Source organism: Mesoplodon bidens (genome assembly GCF_964165515.1).
Source record: "Mesoplodon bidens genome assembly, chromosome: 1".
In the NCBI taxonomy this organism is placed as follows: Eukaryota; Metazoa; Chordata; class Mammalia; order Artiodactyla; family Ziphiidae; genus Mesoplodon; species Mesoplodon bidens.
In genome coordinates this window covers 33,350,916-33,376,241 of record NC_138176.1, presented here as the reverse complement: position 1 = coordinate 33,376,241, position 25,326 = coordinate 33,350,916, and the positions used below count along the sequence as shown (strand labels likewise).

The 25,326-nt window shown below is 41.3% G+C and overlaps 1 protein-coding gene across 4 annotated transcripts in view; it reads right to left on the bottom strand.

Annotated features, from left to right (window-relative positions):
- The window catches only part of ALDH18A1 (aldehyde dehydrogenase 18 family member A1), a 46,615-nt gene that overhangs the window by 20,465 nt on the left and 824 nt on the right, over positions 1-25,326 (bottom strand). For 2 of the 4 annotated variants that reach the window (XM_081234297.1, XM_081234296.1), the window contains 6 exons: positions 22,657-22,772; positions 10,079-10,302; positions 5,720-5,869; positions 5,527-5,631; positions 1,622-1,780; positions 1,113-1,203 (listed from right to left, as the gene is read on the bottom strand). In XM_081234297.1, coding sequence (XP_081090423.1) covers positions 1,113-1,203; positions 1,622-1,780; positions 5,527-5,631; positions 5,720-5,869; positions 10,079-10,302; positions 22,657-22,744 — 817 coding nt within the window. In that variant the 5' untranslated portion in view covers positions 22,745-22,772. The remainder of the gene's footprint in view (positions 1-1,112; positions 1,204-1,621; positions 1,781-5,526; positions 5,632-5,719; positions 5,870-10,078; positions 10,303-22,656; positions 22,773-25,326) is intronic. The other 2 variants (XM_081234298.1, XM_081234299.1) reach the window with 2 other exon arrangements.

Here is a 25,326-nt window from a genome sequence, read left to right as displayed (position 1 = left end):
AAGTTGGAGCCATGAGGGTCCCCTCCACGAAGAAGGCGAAAGCAGAAAGGAAAAGAGTTAACACAGAAGAACACAGTGGCCATACAGCCTGGATTTTCTGCAGTGGTTCCAATTTAAAATAATGTGTCTTGTGATTTACATTAAAACTAAAAGTGATCAAGACCCCCATGAGGTATCACTTCACACCCATTAGGATGGCTATAATCAAAAAGATACCAAGATACCAGATACCAAGAGGGAAGTGTTGGTGAGGATGTGGAGAAACTAGAACCCTCATACACTGCTGGGAAAATGTAGAATGGTGCAGTTGCTTTGGAAACCAGGCTGGTATTTCTTCAAAAGGCTAAACATATGATCCAGCCATTCTACTCCTAAGTAAAATAAAGAGCATCTTCACACCAAAACTTGTGCACAAATGTTCACAGAAGCATTAGTCACAATAGCTTAAATGTCTATCAGCTGATGAGTAGGTAAATAAAACGTAGTATATCTATATAGTGGAATATTATTTGGCAGTAAAAATAAATAAAGTACTAATACGTGCTATAATATCAATAAACCTTGAAAACATTAAGTGAAAGAAGCCAGTCACAAAGGATCACATACTGTATGATCACATTTATATAAAATGTCTAGAACAAGCAAATCAACAGAGACAGAAGGTAGATTAGAGGTTGCCAAGGGCTGGAGAGGAGAGTTTCAGGGGAAGTGAGCAATGATTGCTCATGGGTATGGGTTTCTTGATGGGGTGATAAAAAATGTTCTAAATTGTGGTGAGGGTTGAACAATTGTATGAATATACTAAAAATCACTGAAATATAAATTTTAAATAGGTGAATTATATGTTACGTGAATTCTATCTCCATAAAGCAGTTATAAAAAAAACATTAAAGTGCCTGGAAATAACAACATTTCAGCATTCAAACTCCATCTCCCAGACCACCCCCACCTTCTTTTGAATCATAAAACCCTTTTCAGACCATATGGCTCAGAAAATAATGGTCCACAGTTAAAAAGATCAGAAGCACTCAAACAAAGAGGGGAACTCATGTGCTCACACATGTAGTATTTAAAACAAAGACTGGATAAAAAGAAAAGGCATTACTTTGTACCTTCTACATCTGAAAGAACAATTAAGAGGTCAGTCTTCATTTCCACAGCCAGACGGGCAGCCAGGCTATCGTTATCTTTAACACTAATAACCTAAAATGCAGGTAAAAAGTCGTGAGCTTTGCAGTTCAAAAAGAAGTTCACGGAAGTACTCAGCTAGGCTCTGGCAGGAAAAATTAACAACCCTGAGTATGTGCATGACAGCTTTTACAGGCCTTTCAGTTTGCAAAACACCATGCCTACTGGCAACCCCCTTTCCAAACATGCACCCTTCTATCCACAGACATACACAAGCCATGCTCACAGCACCACCTTAAATCACTATTGCGCCTCACCCAGCTGAACGAAACCCCCTGTCTTCAGGAGAGCTTATGCAGCCACTGCTCCAGGATGCCAGCTTCTCTCCCCATTTCTCCATCTTGTTTATGCCCAATGTCCGGTGTTAGTACATGCAGCATAGCATGGCATTAGTGTCTACAGCATGCTCAGCCCTCGGTAATACTTTACCCACATTTACCCCCTGGAGATCGCTATTGGGCTCTGCTGGGGGCACAACAGCATCGTTTGTGTTGACAATGGGGACGATGTTCATTCGGAGGAGCTCATGAAGTGTCCCATTGAGGTTCCGGCGCTTCTGCTCATCGTGGAAATCCAAATTGGTCACCAAAATCTATGGGGATATATGTATACGTATAGCTGATTCACTTTGTTATAGAGCAGAAACTAACACACCATTGTAAAGCAATTATACTCCAAAAAAGATGTTAAAAAAATAAATAAAAATAAAAGCGTTAAAGAGATTGAAAACGCAGGAGACAGGAAAATGATGAACTTCCGAGGAACAGCATCCAAAGGACGCTAAGAGTAGAGGAGTTAAACTCTAGGTTCCTCGGATCCCGTACAGTTCAGAACGGAACACACATCTTCGGAGACTTGTCCATTCTTTTGGAGATTGGAAAAAAGTTACAATCACCTGGAAGATTTATTTTAGGATGCTTAAGACTTTTGCAAAAGTACTTTAATCCTCAGAGAGCTATGAAATCTCGTCCATTTACAAAATTAAGAAAATGAATGTATCTACTTTAGAGGGATACTGGACGGAGTAATGACTGCCATAAATTTCTAAAATATCTTTGTATCCCAGCATCTGATTCAAAGTCTGGCCATACATAGTAGGTGCTGAAACATGTGGTGAGTGAGTGACTGAATGGTTACTCTGCCTGGAAAATGTATTAAACCACATGGAATAGGGCCATGTTGTTCCTGTTTTTGCTCTGTGGCTGACCACTGCCAGAGTCACCAAAGACACGGTCAAGTGGGATGAGTCTGAGAGGTTTACGGAGGTGAGTCTTTAGTCACAAACTGAAAGAAGGGCTGACATAACTTCGTTCAGGGGACGGGATGCACACAAGCTGCTCAAAGGCAGAGTGGAGAGCCGGGTGTGGGGGCCGGTTAACAGCTCCACTCCCTGGCTTGAATCAGGGTACTAGGCACTGTTTAGCAGGAGAGAAAGATAAAGGGGGGGTGACAGCAAGAAACAAAATGGTAACGAACTCCGAAGCTCAGGAATAAATGTTTCAGTGAAATCCCTGCAACGTTCATGGAAGAGGGTTCTTGTGATGTAGGGCAGCGCGGAAGTAGGAAAAGGCTGGAGGCAGATGGCCAAGAATTCTTGGAAGGTACTGAAACAGTCCAAGTGGGAATGGTTAAGCCCTGAACTAGGGTCTGGCTATGGTAACTGAGAAGATGACGGCAGCCTTAATGATACGGAAAATGTGGGCGAAGAAGACAAAATGGTAACATCACCAAGGGAAATAAGTTACTCACTCATTGGATAAAAAAGTTAATGAGGACCTCTGAAATGCCAGACCCCGTACTAGCTGTTGGGATGCAGAATAAAAATCTTGATGATTTGGGGAAGATGGAATGGGTTAGATCGTGAATGTCCTTTCAGAAAGTTTAGCCCTGTAGGAAAAAGGCCTGGGAAAAAGGTGAATATATAGATCCTGGTTCTGGTGGTGGAAGGTCAAACAATAAAAGTAAACACATGTGTGTAGGAGAGGCAAGCAGGAGGTATAAAGGTCCAGTGAAAACACCTGTGGCTCCAACAGCTTAACAAACAAGACATGGGAGACAAGAGACCAGAGAGAAAAGTATGTGCTTGGAGAAGGGCAATCTGTTAGGATGCAAATAAGTTTCATATCTATGAATGAAAAACAGCTGTTGTCCTTGTTTAAGTCTTTAATCTGACAAACAACTTATGGGAGATTTTCAAAAGCCCCTGATAATGGTCTTCAAAACAAGATTACTAAAGAAAACAAGGAACCACAGGATAAGGTGCAAAGGTACAGATTTCTTACAGATCAGATCATGGGGAAGGCAAAGGTGTGGGAGTGAAGGGGCCCCTGGATGAAGGCTTGCTGGAAACTGGAGGGCACAGAGCTCTTTTACATCAATATTAATAAAAACAACGGCTAATGTACAGTATTTTTAATGATACTTTCACTAAAACAAACAAATGAACAAAACACCTCAAGTATCATACCTGGGAAAAAACAAAACAAAACAAAAGCATAGTTCCTGGATCTAAGTTTCCTCACCTGGCTCCATGCACTTTAAAAAAAATTAAAGACTAAAACTGTTATTGCACTATGGAGGAAAAAAGAGCTGATAATAAAAGGAGACAAAAATTGAGATTTCCATTGCATTTATGTAACCGAAAAAAAAAAATCTAAGATTACAGAGAGTGGGGTCCCAGCCACAAACAAAAGTGTCCAAGTCCATGCCTTTCTGTTTCAGCTCCCTTACTCAAGGACACTCTGGTATAATACCAGAACGTCACTGTGGATATAAACTTAAAAATGATGGAGAGAGATTTCCCTGGTGGCGCAGCAGTTAAAAATCCGCCTGCCAATGCAGGGGACACGGGTTCGAGCCCTGGTCCAGGAAGATCTCACATGCCGCGGAGCAACTAAGCCCGTGCGCCACAACTACAGAGCCTGCGCTCTAGAGCCCGTGAGCCACAGCTACTGAGCCCGCATGCCTAGAGCCCACGCACCACAAGAGAAGCCACCGCAATGAGAAGCCCGTGCACCGCGACGAAGAGTAGCCCAGACTCGCCATCACTAGAGAAAGCCCGCGCACAGGCAGCAACAAAGACCCAACACAGCCAAAAATAAATAAATAAAATAAATAAATTAAAAAAAAAACAATGGAGAACAGAAAAAGTGATAGGAAATCCAAGAGCCAAACCTGTATACATAACATCATCTGTGTATAATAACATCTGTGTAAATGATAGGATCAGAGGCAGCAAATTTGAAAGTAACTTGGGGAGTAATAAGGTTTTTTCAGTTGTTTTGTGATATTTAGACGTTTCTATTTAGTGTGTAGTTATATAGCTGATTAAAAACACAACTGAAAATATTCTGGAAATTTAGGTAAAAAAGAAATAATGTAGAAAGAAGGTTCTAGCACATTCAGGGGGGAACCGCTAAAAATTTTTAAGTTCCATGAGGACTAGAACATGGCTGATTTGTTCACTGCAGTATCCCCAATGTCTAACAGACTCCTTGGTACACATGGTGCTCAATAAATATTTGCTAAATGAATTAAAAACCAACCAACCGGGCTTCCCTGGTGACGCAGTGGTTAAGAATCCACCTGCCAATGCAGGGGACACAGGTTCGAGCCCTGGTCCAGGAACACCCCACATGCCGCAGAGCAACTAAGCCTGTGCGCCACTACTGAGCTGAGCCTGTGCTCTAGAGCCCACGAGCCACAACTACCGAAGCCTGCGAGCCTAGAGCCCATGCTCCGCAACAAGGGAAGCCACCTCAATGAGAAGCCCGTGCACTGCAACGCAGACCCAACACAGCCACAAAAAAAAAATAATAATAAAATAAATAAATAATTAAAAATACAAAAAACAACCAACCACCAGCATTTCCCTTCAACACTTAGTAGATATCTATTATATAAGGCAACCAGGTGCAAAGAGAAACAAGCCAGCTGAAGTCAAAGAAGCCAATGAAATAAAGATATCTAACCTTTCTATCTTCAGAAGCATCAGTACTTGCAGTAGTCCTAAGAGTTATTTGTATAATAACAAGAGCTAACACTTACTGAGAAAGTACTATTTAACAGACATATTAAATGTTTTTCATATATTTTCTCACTGAGCCCTTCCAAAAACTGTTTGCAATAGGCACTGATGACATCCTCATTTTTCAGATGAGGAAACTGAGACACAAAAAGGTTAGACTTAAAAACTTTCTCCAGATCTCCCAACTAGCAAGTGGTGAAGCTGAGACTGTATCCTGGCAGTCTGGCTCCAGAGCCCTGCTCATATCACCTTGCTCCACGGGAATCACCCTCACAGGTCCCACACCCACCTTGTGGAGGTCAGCCTCTCACCTGGGCAGCGCAGATGCTGTACTGGGTAAACATGGCTTCATACAAGGCCATCAGCCCACTCTGTCCGGCGGCTGCACAGGCTCGGGCTTCTAAGACTGGAATTGCCTGTAACATGCCAACAGACAAGGTGTGGCTGGGGCGAGGGAAGGAGGCCTGAGGACCCTGTTACAGGGGGTGGGGAAGCCGCACTTACCATCTCCTTCAGCTGGTTCTGCCCCGAGTGTAGGGCCTGCCGCACGCTCTGAGACAGAAGGATCTCATGGCGCAAGCGCTGCTTGCCAAAGGCTACAGCTCCACTAGTCACCAGCATCATCTCTCGGCCTTGATTCTGCAGTACTGACACCTGACATTGAGGAAGGAAAAGGTACAAGTCCTTGTAATATCTTTTTCCTCTCATCACAAGAGATTCAGGTAGGGTGGACTAATGAGTGGATCCCAAATGCCGGTTTACAGACCAGCACTGAGCTGGCTCTGGAAGTATCACCCAGGTTGTTTGGTAAAAATACAGAGTCCTACATGCTTCCTTGAATCTGATAAGTAGGTGGCAGATAGAAATGAGAAGTTTTTAATAAGGAGATTCTGGTGTGTAGGTAGGTTTGGCAACCACAAGACTTGAAGATATGTGGAGGAGTCTATAATGCGGAAGATCCAGTTGTTTCAGGAAATAAAGCCCAGAATACAAGTCTGGAGCCAGGAATTGCAACATAAACTTAGCAGATGGCTTCTCAAATTCTAAGGCATGACCTGGGGAGACAAAGCTGTTTCTGGGGCATGTCTGATTCTCATGCATTGCCTCTGGCTAGACCAGGGACAGTGCTGTTCCACTCTGTCTGCCTAGAACCAGTTTTGGTTACTTTGTTTCCCACCCAGGACGGATCCACATGAAAGAGTCAAAGATTCAATATTCCTAACCTGTCCATTCCTCCTGATGCTTGAACCTATAACCTAGCTCAGGAACTCGGAGACAGCTATGATAGACCATTATCTAAAAAAAATAACTTATCATCACAGAAAATTTCATACTTAACCAAAGTGGTAAGAATCGAACTACAAAACCCTATGTACTCATCACCCAGCTTCAACAATCACCTCTCATGGCCAATTTCTCTCTCCAATATTCCTTTTATAGCTCCACCATTATTTTATTTTAATTATTTATTTTAAAAAATACTCATTTATTTATGTATTCATTTGGCTGCACCGGGTCTTAGTTGCAGCACGTGGGATCTTTACTTGAGGCATGCAGGATCTTTTTTACTTGAAGCATGTGAACTCTTAGTTGTGGCACGTGGGATCCAGTTCCCTGACCAGGCACTGAACCTGGGCTCCCTGCATTGGGAGCGCACAGTCTTAGCCATTGGATCACCAGGGAAGTCCCTCCACCATTATTTTAATATAAATCCCAGGCTCCAGACACATTATTTCATTTGTAAATATTTCAGAAAGCAGTTGCTAAAACAGAGGGTATATGCACACCTCCACAAAACCATTATCTAAAATATTTTAATAATTTCCTAATATCAAATATCTGGTCAGTGTTCACATTTCCCCAATTTTTTCAGCTTGCTCAAATTAAGATGAAAATTAAGCCCACATATTGCAATTAGTTAAGTGTCTCCTAATTCACTTTTAATCCATAGGTTCCTCTCTATAATTTTTTCCCTTGTAATTTGTTAAAGAAACTGGGTTACTTGTCCTTTAGGGTTTCTCAGCCTTGACTTTCCTGCTTCTGTCTCTGTGGTATAGTATTCCTGCAAACTGCTGTTAGGTATGAAGGCTTGATTTTTTTTGTCAAGAATTCTTTACAGGTCATGGTGTCCATCAAGGGGATACATAAGGCCTGACTGTCTTTCTTTTTGTGATGCTAGTTACTGTTGATGATCATCACCAAGACCTATTAATTCATTAGGGGCTATAAAATGTTGATATTCTAATTCATGCATTTCTTCTTTATTTACAGGCTGGAATAATTCCATAAAGGGAAACTTTCCTTCATTAAATATTTGGCTACCTTGAGGTACGGTTTGTATATGAAAGGCAGCACAGATATGTGTCTCTTTCTCTTTATTTACCAGTTTCCAAAATGAGTAGGTTCTCTAGAATCCTTCAAGATGACCAATGAATTTTTTTAAAGTATAATTGTGATTCATAGATTTAAACATATTTCATGTGTTTAAATTCAGTGCAGTAATTATTGATGTTCAGATATTCCCATCTTTGACCAATGGAAGCCTCTTTAAGTCAGCTCCAGAGTCCATCTAACACGATCAGATGCCTTGGACAAGACAGTTGACTCCATATGTTAGTACTGCACTGATCTAGAAAACTGTTCCTTAAGGTCCAGGGGTGTCCCCAGAAGGAGAGCTGGCAACCTAAGCAAACCATTACCAGGTTCTCCCCACTGTCTTCATCAAGTTTCTCCTTTGCTCAAAATCTTCAATCTTCCTCCTAGACTGAACCCCAAGTCCTCTACCTGGTTTCAAAGCCCTGCCTAATGGAATTATACACATTCTCCCTGATGAGATCACCACCACTGCTTTCAAGCTCACCTCCTCTCTGGCCCATCAGCATGCCATACTCATTCCTGCTTTTGTCTCCCACCTGGAAACTACTTGTAGAGCCTCCCCGTCCCCAGAACCATCAGGCTACACAATTCCAGGGGCACCATTCACAATGTGCACTTAGCAGCATGGAACATTTCCCCTCTGCTGGTGCAAATCCTATCTGTCACAAAGGCCCACCCTGAGTCTCAGCTCTCCTAGGAAGTCCCAAGAATGACCACACTCTCATTTGGCCTTCCCACCTCTGGACCTGTCAGCCACTGTCATTTGTGCCCTCTCATTTGGATATTACCTGTCTTGAACAATCACCTAATTATTTTGGGAGTCCCAGTCTGGCTCCCCAAGGGCAGAGACAACCGTTAGAGGTCTGTTAAGGCCCTCACAATGTAGCCCTTTGATAAATATTTGTTACACTGAATTGATCTGAGGGACTCAATCTGAAAGGCAGATTTGATAATAATTGCTTAGTACAGAAAATATATGAAGAAAATTACATCAAATTTCAGGTTAGTAGTTTTCTAATACCAACTCCAGCAAAATTGTTTTTTTTTTTTTTTTTTTTTGTGGTACGCGGGCCTCTCACTGGCTCCAGATGCGCAGGCTCAGCGGCCATGGCTCACGGGCCCAGCTGCCGGGCCGGGGCACGAACCCGTGTCCCCTGCATTGGCAGGCGGACTCTCAACCACTGTGCCACCAGGGAAGCCCCAAAATTGTTTTTTAAAACTGAAAATACGGCTATGGAAGATAGAGCTGAATTACAGTTAGAATGGAAAAGCTCTAGCTTTATCTCCAGGATACCTGGATGTTTGGTTTTTTTGACTCTTGGTCAGGGGTTGGCAAACTATGGCCTGCAGGTCAAATCTGACCTGTGCCTGTTATTGAAAATAAAATTTTATCAGAACACAGCCATGCTTGTTCATTTATGTATTGTCTAAGGTTGTTTCAGCTACAATGGTAGCTGAGACAGAAACTGTACAGCCTACAGAGACTAACATATTTAGTATCTGGCCTTTTACAGAAAAAGTTTGCTGATCCCTGCTCTTGGAAAAGATAAAGGTAGTGGGATTTGTGATGTGATATTTAAAGTCCAAAACTCCCATGATGACCCCGAAGGTCAGTTTCTTTACTGATAAACTATCAGTGGTCAGCCTGGTTTGACTCCATGGCCAGTGGGGCATAAAGTTCCCACTGAAAACTTCTGCTGTGAGGCCTTCCAAAGTCAAGATTCCTTGCACAGATCTTTTGGTGATTCAGTCTGGAGACAGAGTGTGGTCTCTGTGCAAATAAAAGACCCTGGTGGGTGGGAGATGGGCTTGTGCATAGGATGTCTCTCAGACCCTCAATGCTTGCTTACACTCCCTCTGTGGCCTTGTATCCCTTTGCCTTTAAATGAAAGCCTTATATGGGTATTCTCTGTGGAGTTTGATAAGTCCTTTCACTATAATCTGAACTTGGGAAATCTTTGCAATGATAGCTCATACTTATTTCAAGATTACTAGGCTAACTAGAAAAGATAAAGCCCAGCAAAACAGAAAAAAAAAAAAAAAAAGCTCAATATTCACACAAGTCCATCTGGGTACTCAACCCTGACTACATATCAATCACCTGGGGAACTTTAAAAACACAGATGCTTGAGCCCCATCCCGAGATACTTATTAAATGGTTGACTGTGAAACCCAGACACCTCCAGGCCTCTCAGGCGATTCTAATGTGCAGCCAGGACTAAGAATCACTGACATACACAGCTAGTTCTCAGTAAGAAGCTTGAGGGATGAACTGCATGAAATCAACTCCACTCCTTGACACCCCACCTGCTTGTCCTGGGATGTTGTCTCCCAGTGGCACCTTCATCAGGAAACAGAGTTTTCAGACTGGGTTGAAATCTACTGTTCTCAAATTAGAATTATTTTTACGAGCTGAGAAACCTGAAATGACAGCTTAAAACGCCGATTTTGTTTTAGTTCAGCTGAATTTTCCATCTTGGCAATTACCTGCTCAACAATAGATGCCAGGCGCCCCAGTGCCAGGCCACATTCATCCCCTCGGGTCACCACGGCACTTCCGAGTTTCACCACGATTCTCTTGGCATGCTTCAGCTCACTGCGGTGGGCAAAAGACTTGCCATGCGTACGACTGAGGGGTACCGTGATAAAGGGGATGTTGCTCCAAGAACGAACATGTCTGATGGCTGAAGGCTGGACACGACCTGCAGCCCCTGAACAAAGTCAAATGCAAGAAAAAAAGGATAGAAATACACAATATAATTTCTCATTGAAAATATGCATGCAAAATAGTAACCAGTTTGGCCGCCAAAAAATAGCTTTATCATTCTTAACTGCGTAAAACCAGTATATCAAAAGCCACACTGATCTAGCATGTTTTATTCTAGTATTGTGTGGAGTTTGTACCCAGTCAGTACACAGGTGACAGGTGACAGGTACACTCAAACACTGCTGGTCAATAATTTAAATGAAACATTTTTCCCTGAAGACATGTTGGCAAAATATATCAAAAGCCTTAAAAATGTTCACAACTTTGATCCAGCAATTCCATGTTCAGAAATTTATTTTAACGAACATATCAGAGATGGAGACAAAGAGATTTATCAGCAGGCTATTCATCAGTATTATTTATAACAGGAAAAATAGAAGCAGAGTAAACGTCCAAAAAAGGGCAGAAAGATTTAAATACGTTTAGAATTTTCAATAACACAGGAAAATGCTCATATATTAGTTTCACATACATGTCTAAATGCATAGGAAAAGATAAATAAATAAAAATATTACTATTTTATCTCATGATGGGGTTATGGGTGATTTATTTTTCCTCTTTATTCTTGTTTTGTTTTCCAAATTTATGCAGTAAAAATGTATTGCTTTCATAATCAGAAAAATATGTGTGCTTTTAAAGAAACCACACCGCTATTAAAAAAAAGTGAGTCTGATTAGCTAAGACAATACAGAACAAAGTAACTGGTATTAAGTAATAAAAAAATCATAGCTAATCTCCCTACAAATTGCCTGTAACAATGATGAAAGAAACTGGAGCACTTTCTGAAGGGAAAGTAACGTTGGAGTCAGATACTTCTTTGTATCCCTTTAGACATCTGCCCCTAATCAATTCTGTCCTGATTCTTTTCTCTTGTAGCATGGAACAAAATTTCTAAGAGGCAAAACAAAAATGAAAACAAAAAACCAAAAGAACCCCCACCAAAACAAAAAACCAAACTTGATTAAAAAGCTGAAAATCTAACAGTCACGGCTGAATGTCAGGCACTGAACCTCTTCACCACTGCTGACTGCCTTCCCCCACAACACGTTCTCTAGGTATCACTACAGACGTTAATAAATATTGGAATGAGTTACTAAAGTAATCATTCCGAGCCACCTTTCAGACTATTCTTCTATAACTGTATTACTACAGAGTAACTTCCTTCACTTGAATCAACCGTTATCACCTCCCTTTATATTTACAGACAGATTTCTCAGAACTTCTCTACCCAGTGCCTCTAACGCCTGACCACTCTGACCCGTCTAGCTGTAATCAAGCATCCACTGTCTCTCTCTATGCTACAAAAATGGTGGGTAAAGCAGGCAGAATCCTATTCTCACCGACGAGAAGATCCCTGTTCTCCTCCCTCTCTGCCTCCTTCACGCACAAAACTGAGAAAGAACATTTTAAATGAAGTCATAAAGAGTCTTTCCTTCTCTCTCTTAAATAACTGTTTCTTTAAGTGACAATGTTTCAAGTCTGCTGGAGAAACAAGACAGACGATGCAGGTCTTTTTTAACAACAGGCTTGCAGTCCAGTTCCCAGCAGAGAGCTGCACAATAAGCCTGTCATCTGGGATAGAACTGGGGCTTGACACCCCTGCTATGGGCTGCCCTGTTCCTGCGGGGGGAGCCCCAGGGACGAAAGCACCGGTGTGTTGTGAGGGCCATTCCATGGAGAACTCCCTTTCTCCATCAGGCTCATCAGTATAGGTGCCCTGGCCCCGCCTTCAGGAATATTACCCTAAGCAATGCACACACCTAAGTCTACGCTTAAAAGTTGTACCCATATAATAGTTCTGGCCTCACTGACCTGGTGGAGGGAGGGGTGGTAGAGGGAGAGACTTACTCCCCTGGGGTTTGGACCTGGGATCATCAGTGGCTCTATGCAGAGCTCAGAGCTGCACCCAAGTATCACGTGTCTCTTTGACAGCTGTCAGAACTAGGCCTGCTGCCTACTTTTCTCTCCTGTGTACTGCAGGGCATGTCCTGGCCTGGCAAAGTGCTGAGCATGGGTGGGCAGCCTGAGAGGGAACCTCAGGGACACAGGTGGTGGCAAGCAGGTCAGTCCTACCAGGCCAGACTAGCATGAATGAAACTCCTGATCCGCAGTGTGTATCAGCAGAGGAGGGTGGCGTGGCTTGGTGCCAGGCAGTCAAGGGTCATTCTGGCGGCAGGCAACTGGGTCACAGCAGATCAGGGCTGATAAAGTTCAAGAAGAGGCCACATCTACGAACAAGGTGTGTTTTTTTGGCAGCGTGACATATGGGATCTTAGTTCTCCGACCAGGGATCGAACCCACAGCCCCTGCGTTGGAAGTACGGAGTCTTAACCATTGGACCACCAGGGAAGTCCCTGAACAAGGTTTTAAGCAAGTAAAAGCTCAGTCATATCCAGTGGATTCTGCACCAAGGAGAGCTCCATGGGGTCCAGGGCTTTTCTGGGTTTCCTATTCAACAATGCTTTCACCCTCCTAGATTGACCCTATCTTTCTTGAGGGCATTTTTTTATGTGCTGCAGTGTATTATACATTTTAGGGTCCGTATGAAGGACTAGAAGGCCTTGATTAGTTAAGAAAAATCCATGGCTTCCGGAAGGGTAATCTCTTCCCATCTTCTAAGGAAACTTTAGGCTCTAAGTCTTAAAGAAAAGACATCTCCTCCTGTTAAGGATGAGGGGATACCGAGGTATATGTGTATACAAATGTGTTGGGGGAGGGGGTTGTCCATATTCCTCAAAAGTGCCATGGGCCACACTCCAAGGGAGGAGAAGCCCTTCAGCTTTTCAGCATCAGAGTCCTAATTCTCAGTAATAAATGAGGCTGTGTTCCAGGCCTGAAGAGGAAGGAACCCTGACATGGTTCCTATCTCTCTTCCTGGCCTTCCACTTCCCTCTGTTTGTATTTCTATGCTTTTTCACTTTGCCTTTTTAATTTCTTCTCTGCTCTTCTGCTTATCATGGTCAGTGAACATGGGGTTCCAGAAAAATCTGGATACAAAGAAAAATCTAGGGATAAGATCAGAAAGTGCCTCCTTCTGTGAATGAGTCTAATGAGAATAAACAATAATATCAACAATAAAAATACTGAAATGAATATTTACTATATACCAGGAACTGTGTTAACTATTCATGTACCTTATACAGAGGCAGAGGATATATGAAAGGACAAGCGTAGGTTCTGGAGTCAGACTCCCTGGGTTGGAATCTCAACTCCTTCACTTACTTGCTGTTATCTCATTGATCTCATAGGTTGTTGTGGGGAATGAAATGAGTTAATGCATGAACAAGGATTGGCACAAAGTAAACCCTCAATAAATATTAGCTGGTATTATAAAAAAGTGTTAGCTATGGGCTTCCCTGGTGGCGCAGTGGTTAAGAATCCGCCTGCCAATGCAAGGACATGAGTTCAAGCCCTGGTCTGGGAAGATCCCACATGCCGCGGAGCAACTAAGCCCATGCGCCACAACTACTGAGCCTGTGTGCCACCACTACTGAAGCCCACATGCCTAGAGCCCGTGCTATGCAACAAGAGAAGCCACTGCAATGAGAAGCCTGTGCGCCGCAATGAAGAGTAGCCCCCGCTTGCCGCAACTAGAGAAAGCCCATGCACAGCAAGGAAGACTCAACACAGCCAGTAAATAAATAAATTTATTTAAAAAAAAAAAGGGTTAGCTATGCCTATCATCATCACTATCGTTATCATCATCTTCCTGAATTCTCATGAGTTAATAAGACTCATGAGTTAGGTATTATTACGAATTAGTTATTATTATTAGCTTCATTTTATAAATAAGGAAACTGAGGCTCAGACAAGTTGAGTAACTTACCAATATTACCAGATTGGAAAAATGGCCACAATACTTGAAGCTTCTCCCATTAACAGGTGGAGTCTATTTTCCCACTCCTTGAATAGGGGCTGGCCCTATGACTTGCTTTGACCCATACAATGTAGCAGAAGCCTAACTGTGTAAATTCTGAGCTTAGGCCTCAAGAGACATTATCACTGCCATGCTTGCTGTTCTTGGGAAGCATCATGTGAAGAAGCCACGGATAGCTTGGTGGAAGATGAGAGGCCATGTGGAATAGAGATGATCTATCATCCCAGCAGATTCTCCCCTGGCCCTCAACAATCAACCCTGAGCCAATGGAGAGCTGACAAGGACACAGAATCACTGTGTAGCTGAGCCTGGTCCAAAATGCCGACTCATGGAAATGTGACCGAAATCCATAGCTGTGGTCACTAAGTAAGTAGCAGAGATAGTTTTCAAACACAGGGAGCCTAGTTCCAGACCCTGAACTTTTAAACTTTACACTCTTCTTTACATGAATAGGAAACAGATTTTTCCAATGATGATAAGCTTGATTAGCTGATAAGCAAGTCCTCTTGCAGTAAGGTTTTGAGACAGACTGTTGATAACATTTAGGTGTTATCAAGAGATAGGCAACTCAAAACATCATAAACAGCCTTTCAACAAATGGTGCTGGAACTAGACCTCTAGATGCAAAAAAATGAACCTCGATCTAACCATCACACCTTATACAAATATTAACTCAAAATGGATCATGGAGGGAGTGCTGGCTACCCAGAGAGGGAGGGAGCAGGCAGACCCCAGCTCAGAGCAGCTGTCTGGACACCTTGAGTTTTGGAGTGGGGAGTGCTGGCTACTGTGAACTTGGACCCCATCATGGTAGCCTTCCTAAGGATGCTCTTTCTTTTGTCTGCCCAGCCCTGGAGTACAGTAGCAGCAGGGAATACTTGCTTCTCTGCAATGTTGTGTTGATTCATGGAAATTCTGATAAGAAAACCTGTGAGCCTTGACATTCAGAGCACATCACTTTCTATGGTGTGAACTGTGCCATCACTGCAAGGGGTTAAAAAATTGGTGGACTGGCACTTCTGGTCAAACCATCGGTGCGTAGCAGCATTCTTCATCAAGGGTCTTGGTGCTCTGGCCAGGTGTCAGGCCTGAGCCTCTGAGGTGGGAGAGCCGAGCTCAGGACACTGGACCACCAGAGACCTCCTGGCCCCATGTAATATCAATCGGTGAGAGCTCTCCCAGAGATCTCTGTCTCAATGCTAAGACCCAGCTCCACTCAACGACCAGCAAGCTACAGTGCTGGACACCCTATGCCAAACAACTAGCAAGACAGGAACACAACCCCACCCATTAGCAGAGAGGCTGCCTAAAATCATACTAAGTTCACAGACACCCCAAAACACACCACCAGATGCGGTCCTGCCCACCAGAAAGACAAGATCCAGCCTCATCCACCAGAACACAGGCACTAGTCCCCTCTACCAGGAAGCTTAACAAGCTACTGAACCAACCTCACCCACTGGGGGCAGACACCAAAAACAACGGGTACTACAAACCTGCAGGCTGCAAAAAGGAGACCCCAAACACAGTAAGTTAAGCAAAATGAGAAGACAGAGAAATACACAGCAGATGAAGGAGCAAGGTAAAAACCCACCACACCAAACAAATGAAGAGGAAATAGGCAGTCTACCTGAAAAAGAATTCAGAGTAATGATAGTAAAGATGATCCAAAATCATGGAAATAGAATGGAGAAAATATAAGAAATGTTTAACAAGGACCTAGAAGAACTAAAGGGCAAACAAACAGTGATGAACAAAACAATAAATGAAATAAAAAACACTCTAGAAGGAATCAATAGCAAAATAACTGAGGCAGAAGCACGGATAAGTGACCTGGAAGGTAAAATAGTGGAAATAACTACTGCAGAGCAGAATAAAGAAAAAAGAATGGAAAGAATTGAGGACAGTCTCAGAGACCTCTGGGACAACATTAAACATATCAACATTTGAATTACAGGGGTCCCAGAAGAAGAGGAGAAAAATAAAGGGACTGACAAAATATTTGAAGAGATTATAGTTGAAAACTTCCCTAATATGAGAAAAGAAATAATCAAGTCCAAGAAGTGCAGAGTCCCATAAAGGATAAATCCAAGGAGAAACACACTAAGACACATATTAATCAAACTACCAAAAATTAAATACAAAGAAAAAGTATTAAAAGCATCAAGGGAAAAGCAACAAATAACATACAAAGGAATCCCCATAAGGTTAACAGCTGATCTTTCGGCAGAAACTCTGCAAGCCAGAAGGGAGTGGCAGGACATATTTGAAGTGATGAAAGGGAAAAACCTACAACCAAGATTACGCTACCCAGCAAGGATCTCATCAGATTCGATGGAGAAATTAAAACCTTTACAGACAAGCAAAAGCTAAGAGAATTCAGCACCACCAAAACAGCTTTACAACAAATGCTAAAGGAACTTCTCTAGGCAGGAAACACAAGAGAAGGAAAAGACCTACAATAACAAACCCAAAACAATTAAGAAAATGGGAATAGGAACATATATATCAATAATTACCTTAAATGTAAATGGTTTAAATGCCCCAACCAAAAGACATAGACTGGCTGAATGGATACAAAAACAAGACCCGTATATATGCAGTCTACAAGAGACCCACTTCAGACCTAGGGACACATACAGACTGAAAGTGAGAGGATGGAAAGAGATATTCCATGCAAATGGAAATCAAAAGAAAGCTGGAGTAGCAATTCTCATGTCAGACAAAATAGACTTTAAAATAAAGACTATTACAAGAGACAAAGAAGGACACTACATAATGATCATGGGATCAATCCAAGAAGAAGATATAACAATTGTAAATAGTTATGCACCTAACATAGGAGCACCTCAATACATAAGGCAAATGCTAACAGCCATAAAAGGGGAAATTGACAGTAACACAATCATAGTAGGGGACGTTAAAACCCCACTTTCACCAATGGACAGATCATCCAAAATGAAAATAAATAAGGAAACACAAGCTTTAAATGATACATTAGACAAGATGGACTTAATTGATATTTATAGGACATTCCATCCAAAAACAACAGAATACACATTCTTCTCAAGTGCTCATGGAACACTGTCCAGGATAGATCATATCTTGGGTCACAAATCAAGCCTTGGTAAATTTAAGAAAATTGAAATCATATCAAGTATCTTTTCCGACCACAACGCTATGAGACTAGATATAAATTACAGGAAAAAATCTGTAAAAAATACAAGCACATGGAGGCTAAACAATACACTACTTAATAACCAAGAGATCACTGAGGAAGTCAAAGAGGAAACCAAAAAATACCTAGAAACAAATGACAATGAAAACACGATGACCCAAAACCTATGGGATACAGCAAAAGCAGTTTTAGGAGGAAGTTTATAGCAATACAGTCCTACCTTAAGAAACAAGAAACATCTCAAATAAACAACCTAACCTTACATCTAAAGCAATTAGAGAAAGAACAAAAAAACCCCAAAGTTAGCAGAAGGAAAGAAATCATAAAGATCAGATCAGAAATAAGTGAAAAAGAAATGAAGGAAACGATAGCAAAGATCAATAAAACTAAAAGCTGGTTCTTTGAGAAGATAAACAAAATTGATAAATCATTAGCCAGACTCATCGAGAAAAAAAGGGAGAAGACTCAAATCAAAAGAATTAGAAATGAAAAAGGAGAAGTAACAACTGACACTGCAGAAATACAAAGGATCGTGAGAGATTACTACAAGCAACTCTATGCCAATAAAATGGACAACCTGGAAGAAATGGACAAATTCTTAGAAATGCACAAACTTCTGAGACTGAACCAGGAAGAAACAGAAAATAAGAACAGACCAATCACAAGCACTGAAATTGGTGATTAAAAATCTTCCAACAAACAAAAGCCCAGGACCAGATGGCTTCACAGGCAAATTCTATCACACATTTAAAGAAGAGCTAACACCTGTCATTCTCAAACTTCCAAAACATAGCAGAGGGAGGAACACTCCCAAACTCATCCTATGAGGCCACCATCACCCTGATACCAAAACCAGACAAAGATGTCACAAAAAAAGAAAACTACTGACCAACATCACTGATGAACATAGATGCAAAAATCCTCAACAAAATACTAGTAAACAGAATCCAACAGCACATTAAACGGATTATCCACCATGATCAAGTGGGGTTTATCCAGGAATGCAAGGATTCTTCAATATACGCAAATCAATCAACGTGATAACCCATATTAACAAATTGAAGGAGAAAAGCCATATGATCATCTCAATCGATACAGAGAAAGCTTTCAACAAAATTCAACACCCATTTGTGATAAAAACTCTGCAGAAAGTAGGCATAGAGGGAATTTTCCTCAACATAATAAAGGCCATATATGACAAACCCACAGCCAACATTGTCTTCAATGGTGAAAAACTGAAACCATTTCCACTAAGATCAGGAACAAGACAAGGTTGACCACTCTCACCACTATTATTAAACATACTTTTGGAATTTTTAGCCACAGCAATCAGAGAAGAAAAGGAAATAAAAGGAATCCAGGGCTTCCCTGGTGGCGCAGTGGTTGGGAGTTCGCCTGCCGAAGCAGGGGACGCGGGTTTGTGCCCCGGTCCGGGGGGATCCCACATGCCGCGGAGCGGCTGGGCCCGTGAGCCATGGCCGCTGGGCCTGCGCATCTGGAGCCTGTGCTCTGCAACGGTAGAGGCCGCAGCAGTGAGAGGCCCGCATAACGCAAAAAAAAAAAAAAAAAAAAAAAAGGAATCCAAATCGGAAAAGAAGAAGTAAAGCTGTCACTGTTTGCAGAGGACATGATACTACACATAGAGAATCCTAAAGATGCCACCAGAAAACTACTAGAGCTAATCCATGAATTTGGTAAAGTTGCAGGATACAAAATTAATGCACAGAAATCTCCTGCATTCCTATACACTAATGATGAAAAATCTGAAAGAGAAATTAAGGAAACACTCCCATTTACCACTGCAACAAAAAGAATAAAATACCTAGGAATAAACCTACCTAAGGAGACAAAAGATCTGTATGCAGAAAACTATAAGACACTGATGAAAGAAATTAAAGATGATACAAACAGATGGAGAGATATACTGTGCTCTTATATTGGAAGAATCAACACTGCGAAAATGATTATACTAGCCAAAGCAATCTACAGATTCAATACAGTCCCTGTCAAATTACCAATGGCATTTTTCACAGAACTAGAACAAAAAATTTCACAATTTGTATGTTAACACGAAAGACCACGAACAGCCAAAGCAGCCTTGAGAAAGAAAAATGGAGCTGGAGGAATCAGGCTCCCTGACTTCAGACTATACTACAAAGCTACAGTAATCGAGACAGTATGGTACTGGCACAAAAACAGACATACAGATCAATGGAACAGGATAGAAAGCCGAGAGATAAATCCATGCACATATGGTCACCTTATCTTTGACAAAGGAGGCAAGAATATCAATGGAGAAAAGACAGCCTCCTCAATAAATGGTGCTGGGAAAACTGGACAGCTACATGTAAAAGAATGAAATTAGAACACTCCCTAACACCATACACAAAAATAAACTCAAAATGGATTAAAGACCTAAATGTAAGGCCAGACACTATCAAACTCTTAGAGGAAAACATAGGCAGAACACTCTATGACATAAATCACAGCAAGATCCTTTTTGACCCACCTCCTAGAGAAATGGAAATAAAAACAAAAATAAACACATGGGACCTAATGAAACTTAAAAGCTTTTGCACAGCAAAGGAAACCATAAACAAGACCAAAAGACAACCCTCAGAATGGGAGAAAATATTTGCAAACGAAATGAGTGACAAAGGATTAATCTCCAAAATATACAAGCAGCTCATGCAGCTCAATATCAAAAAAACAAACAACCCAATTCAAAAATGGGCAGAAGACCTAAATAGACATTTCTCCAAAGAAGATATACAGACTACCAACAAACACATGAAAGGATGCTCAAAATCACTAATCATTAGAGAAATGCAAATCAAAACTACAATGAGGTATCACTTCACACCAGTCAGAATGGCCATCAAAAAATCTACAAACAATAAATGCTGGAGAGGGTGTGGAGAAAAGGGAACCCTCTTGCACTGTTGGTGGGAATGTAAATTGATACAGCCACTATGGAGAACAGTATGGAGGTTCCTTAGAATACTAAAAATAGAACTACCATATGACCCAGCAATCCCACTACTGGGCATATACCCAGAGGAAACCATAATTCAAAAAGAGTCATGTACCACAATGTTCACTGCAGCACTATTTACAATAGCCAGGACATGGAGCAACCTAAGTGCTCATTGACAGATGAGTGGATACAGAAGATGTGACACATATACACAATGGAATATTACTGAGCCATAAAAAGAAACGAAACTGAGTTACTTGTAGTGAGGTGGATGGACCTAGAGTCTGTCATACAGAGTAAAGTAAGTCAGAAAGAGAAAAAGAAATACCATATGCTAAGACATATATATAAAATCTAAAAAAAAAAAAAGGTTCTGAAGAACCTAGGGGCAGGACAGGAATAAAGACACAGTAGAGAATGGACTTGGGGACATAGGGAGGGGAAGGGTAAGCTGGGACGAAGTGAGAGAGTGGTATTGACATATATACACTACCAAATGTAAAATAGATAGCTAGTGGGAAGCAGTCACATAGCACAGTGAGATCAGCTCAGGGCTTTGTGACCACCTAGAGGGGTGGGATAGGGAGGGTGGGAGGGAGGCTCAAGAGTGAGGGGATATGGGGATATATGCATATGTAGAGCTGATTCACTGTTATACAGCAGCAACTAACACAACAATGTAAAGCAATTATACTCCAATAAAGATGTTAAACAAAACAAAACAAAACAAAATGGATCATGGACTTCAATGCAAAACTCCAAAACTTTTAGAAAAAGAAACAGGATATCTTCAAGATCTAAGGCTATACAAAGAGTTCTTAGACTTGACCTCACATGTACAATCCATAAAATGAAAAACTGATAAACTGGACCTCATCAAAGTAAAAAAGACCCTGTTAAGAGACTGAAATGGCAAGCTACAAACTGGGAGAAAATACTTTCTAACCACAAATCCGACCAAGGACTAGTCTGTAGAAGACATTAAAAAACTCTCAAAGTCCAAAAGTAGAAAACCAAACAATCCAATTAAAAATGAGCAAATGACATTTCACTGACGAGGATATACAGTCAGCAAATAAGCACATGAAGAGACGTCCAACCTCAATGGCCAATAGAGAAAAGGAATTTAAAACCACAGTGAGATATCATTATATATCTATCAAAATGGATAAAATCGAAGAGTGGCAACATCAAATGCTGGTGAGGATGAAGATAAAGTGGATCACTCATACATTGCTGGTGTGAATGTAAAATGGTACAGCCACTCTGCAAAAACAGTTTGGCCAGTTCTTATAAAACTAACTACCACATGCAGCTAACATACAACCCAGAAACTGAACTTTTGGACATTTATCCCAGATAACCAAAACTATGTGCACACAAAGTCCTATACACGAATGTTCACAGCAGCCTTATTCATAACAGACAAAAAATGTTAAACGACCAGTTGTCCTTCAATGGTGAATGGTTACACTAACTGTGGTACCCCCATACCATTAAATACTATTCAGTAATAAAAATGAACAAACTGACAGACACAAGAACTTAGATGACTCTCCAGAGATTTATGCTGAGTAAAAAAAGTCACCCCCAAAGGTCACATACTGTATGATTTCGTTTATATAACATTTAAAAATTATAAAAATGGAGCACAGATTAGAGGCTGCCAGGGGTTAGGGACAGGAAGGAGAGGACAGCTAGAAAAGAGAAACTTGAAGGATCCTGTAGTGATGGAAATCTTATCTTGACTCTAACCACCCTGGTCAATACCCTGGTTGAGATACTGCGATAACTGGGGAAAGGGTATAAGGGATCTCTCTGTATGAATTCTTGCAACTGCAAGTGAATCTATAATTATCTCAAAATTAAACACTTAATTACAAAGAAGGAATGAACAAAAATAGCCTGCAAAAAATCTGGGGGGATTAAATAAAGGTAACACTTTATCTTTAAAATTTTTTTAAAAATTTTGAGTTATTTATTTATTTGACATACGAAAATCTGTACAAAATTAATGTACAGATGAGTTTGCAGGTAAGTATACACTCGTGAAACCATCACCATAATCTATGCCATAAACTTATCTATCCCCTCCAAAAATTTCACTTTATTGATAAATACAAACACAATGTTCCACCAGTAGGCTGCTTCCTTGCTTACTGCCTGTGTCCAATTCTGCCAAATTACCTTTTTTTTACTTTTTAAAACCTTGTTGAAACACACTTGGGCCAACCTCCCACATATTTATGTTTCCTATGGTACCTACAAGATCTGGAGAGTGTTGTGGATTGGACCCAGGGCAGGAGACGGTGGGTGAAGGACTGGGACCCAGAGCGGCAGACTCGACTCAACATGCTGCGAGGTGGTCACTGACCAAGGTATCTGCAGAATGCATTTTAAAAAATGAATAATCAAAATACTAGACAATTCATTTTATTTTCATCCACCTCCCCACACTGAGAGTAAAAACTTAACTCTCCTGCTCCAAACTCCCCTGTATTAGAGGAACTCCCACCTCTTCTACATATAGAAAAGAGAGAAAAAACAAATGGCTCCTTCCCAGGCTCTGACTCTATTCTTCCTTTCTTACAACCATCTTAGTTTTTTCTTTAAAATTAATTAATTAATTAATTATTTTTGGCTGTGTTGGGTCTTCATTGCTGCGCGCGGGCTTTCTCTAGTTGCGGGGAGCAGGGGCTACTCTTTCTTGCGGTGTGCGGGCTTCTCACTGCGGTGACTTCTCTCGTCGCGGAGCATGGGCTTCAGTAGTTGCAGCGTGCGGGTTCAGTAGCTATGGTGCATGGGCTTCGTTGCTCCGCGGCATGTGGGATCTTCCTGGACCAGGGCTCGAACCAGTGTCCCCTGCACTGGCAGGCAGATTCTTAACCACTGTGCCACCAGGGAAGTCCCAACCATCTTAGTTTTTATGCAAACAAATTGAAACTAAGGGTTATGAATATTTTGAGTGACAAAAAAATCTTTAAGGTATAATGTTTACGTATTGATATTAAATCTTCACCACAATTCCTATACCATTAAGGAGTCGCCAAGAGATCAAAAAACAGATTCAACATTCCGTAAGCAGCCATCTCCACCTTCCTGCTAGCGCCTCCTGACAGAACTCTGAAAACCACATATTTGAAATGCCAGCTTGATCCTTGCTGACACAAGAAAAGTGAGGAAAGGTCGGAGGCTGCTGTTTTGTCTTTCTTCTTGCCGTCCACAGGAATCCAAAGCACACTCTTGAATCCCTGGGAAGGAGTGGCAATGCCTGCAAATGGCTGGCATCTGAAATGACCGTAGGCACATCTCCTGGAGGATGAGTACATACCTAGAAATCTCAGAGCTGAGAACATAGTGGCTGTGGGCATTTTCCCACGGTAGGTCAAACTTGAAGTTTTAGACAAAGATTAGGTTATTTCACAAATAGGTAGGGGGCTTCTTCATCTATCTATCTTCATATATACATATATATATATATACACAAATATTTCACACACACACATATATATAAAAAAACAGAGAATACGCCATTCATTATTGCAGCTCTTACACTACAGGGACATGGTTGTTTTCACAAGATAAGAAAAACACTGTGTTCTTTGCTTGTGGGTCTTCTTTTAACTTCTCTACGCATTGGTAGATATATTCAACCCTCTTAAACATGCCTCAACGTGCTTAAACATGCCCCAAAAGACTAGCATTTTGTCCCAAAGTGAAGAGAAACAAGGAATGGTTAATGCTCTTCAATTTATACTGCACAAAGGTACAGAAAGAAGAGAAGAGACTGGCAGGATACATCTGTTGTAAAAGATATGGCCTCTAATAGGCAATAGAAAGTGTTAAGTGCTCTCTGTTGACTTCAGTGTTTGTGACAGTATGGAAGGGCCCAAGACAAAATTATTTGCATAACACTGAAGCAGATATGAGCCCATGATCTATGTTTGCTGCTTTTACAAATTCCTTCAGTAATTATTGCTAAACAATTATTTACATATGAATTCTCCAAAATAACCCTAGAAGAGCCAAAAGGGTAAAATAATCAAGTAGTGACACTAAAATTCTAATTCTATCTCCTTCACAAACTTTCCCCAGCAACTCTAGCATTAGTTTCTGACTGGTTCATGTGCTACTGCTGATTCTCCCAACTAGATTATAAACTTCCCACTGACAGCATGGTAAACATGGGACACAAGGATTTTGGAGTTGGAGAGATTTAGTTAGGTTCAAGCTTTGCACTTGTTAGCTGTGTGCCTTGCTAGCTGTGGGCCTTCCAATCTTTCTAAGTCTCTGTTTCCTCATCTGTAAACTAGGGACAATAACAGTAAGGACCTCATGGAATTTTTGTGAGAGAATGAATGGAATGCCTGGGTACAAGAGATGCTCAATAAACATCTGCCCTCCTCTGTCTGTCTTTCAGACACTAATGATATCTTACAACGCATTTCTTTATTTCTTTCAGGACCTGTCACAGGCACAAAGAATTCCATATCCTCTGATGGACAGACGTAATCATAAATTATACTTATGGACTGTTTACCTGTCTCTTATCTATGAATAACTGAAAGCTCTGAATGATTAAGGTCAGTAAGTTACCAGGTTGAAGACTGATCTAGAAGCCAGGCCTCCCTGCCTCTCTCATGGCCTCTGACTGACTCCTATCTCACTGCAAAGGATAGTTCATTCTGCCAGAATTTATTATGCCCTCAAAAAGTACATGGCTAACTCCAGGGAGCAAAGGTTATGTGTGTCTGTCTATAGACTCCATGTCATCAAATGAAAAGTTTCCACGTTTTGACTCAGGACATTTCTCAAGTACCTTTTTACAGGTTCTAAACAGAAAGCCCTTACCTTTCTTACCTGAATAGGGAACTGAACTTTAGTCTCAACAAACGTCGCCCAGAAACACAGGCTTGGTATATGGTTCACCACTTTA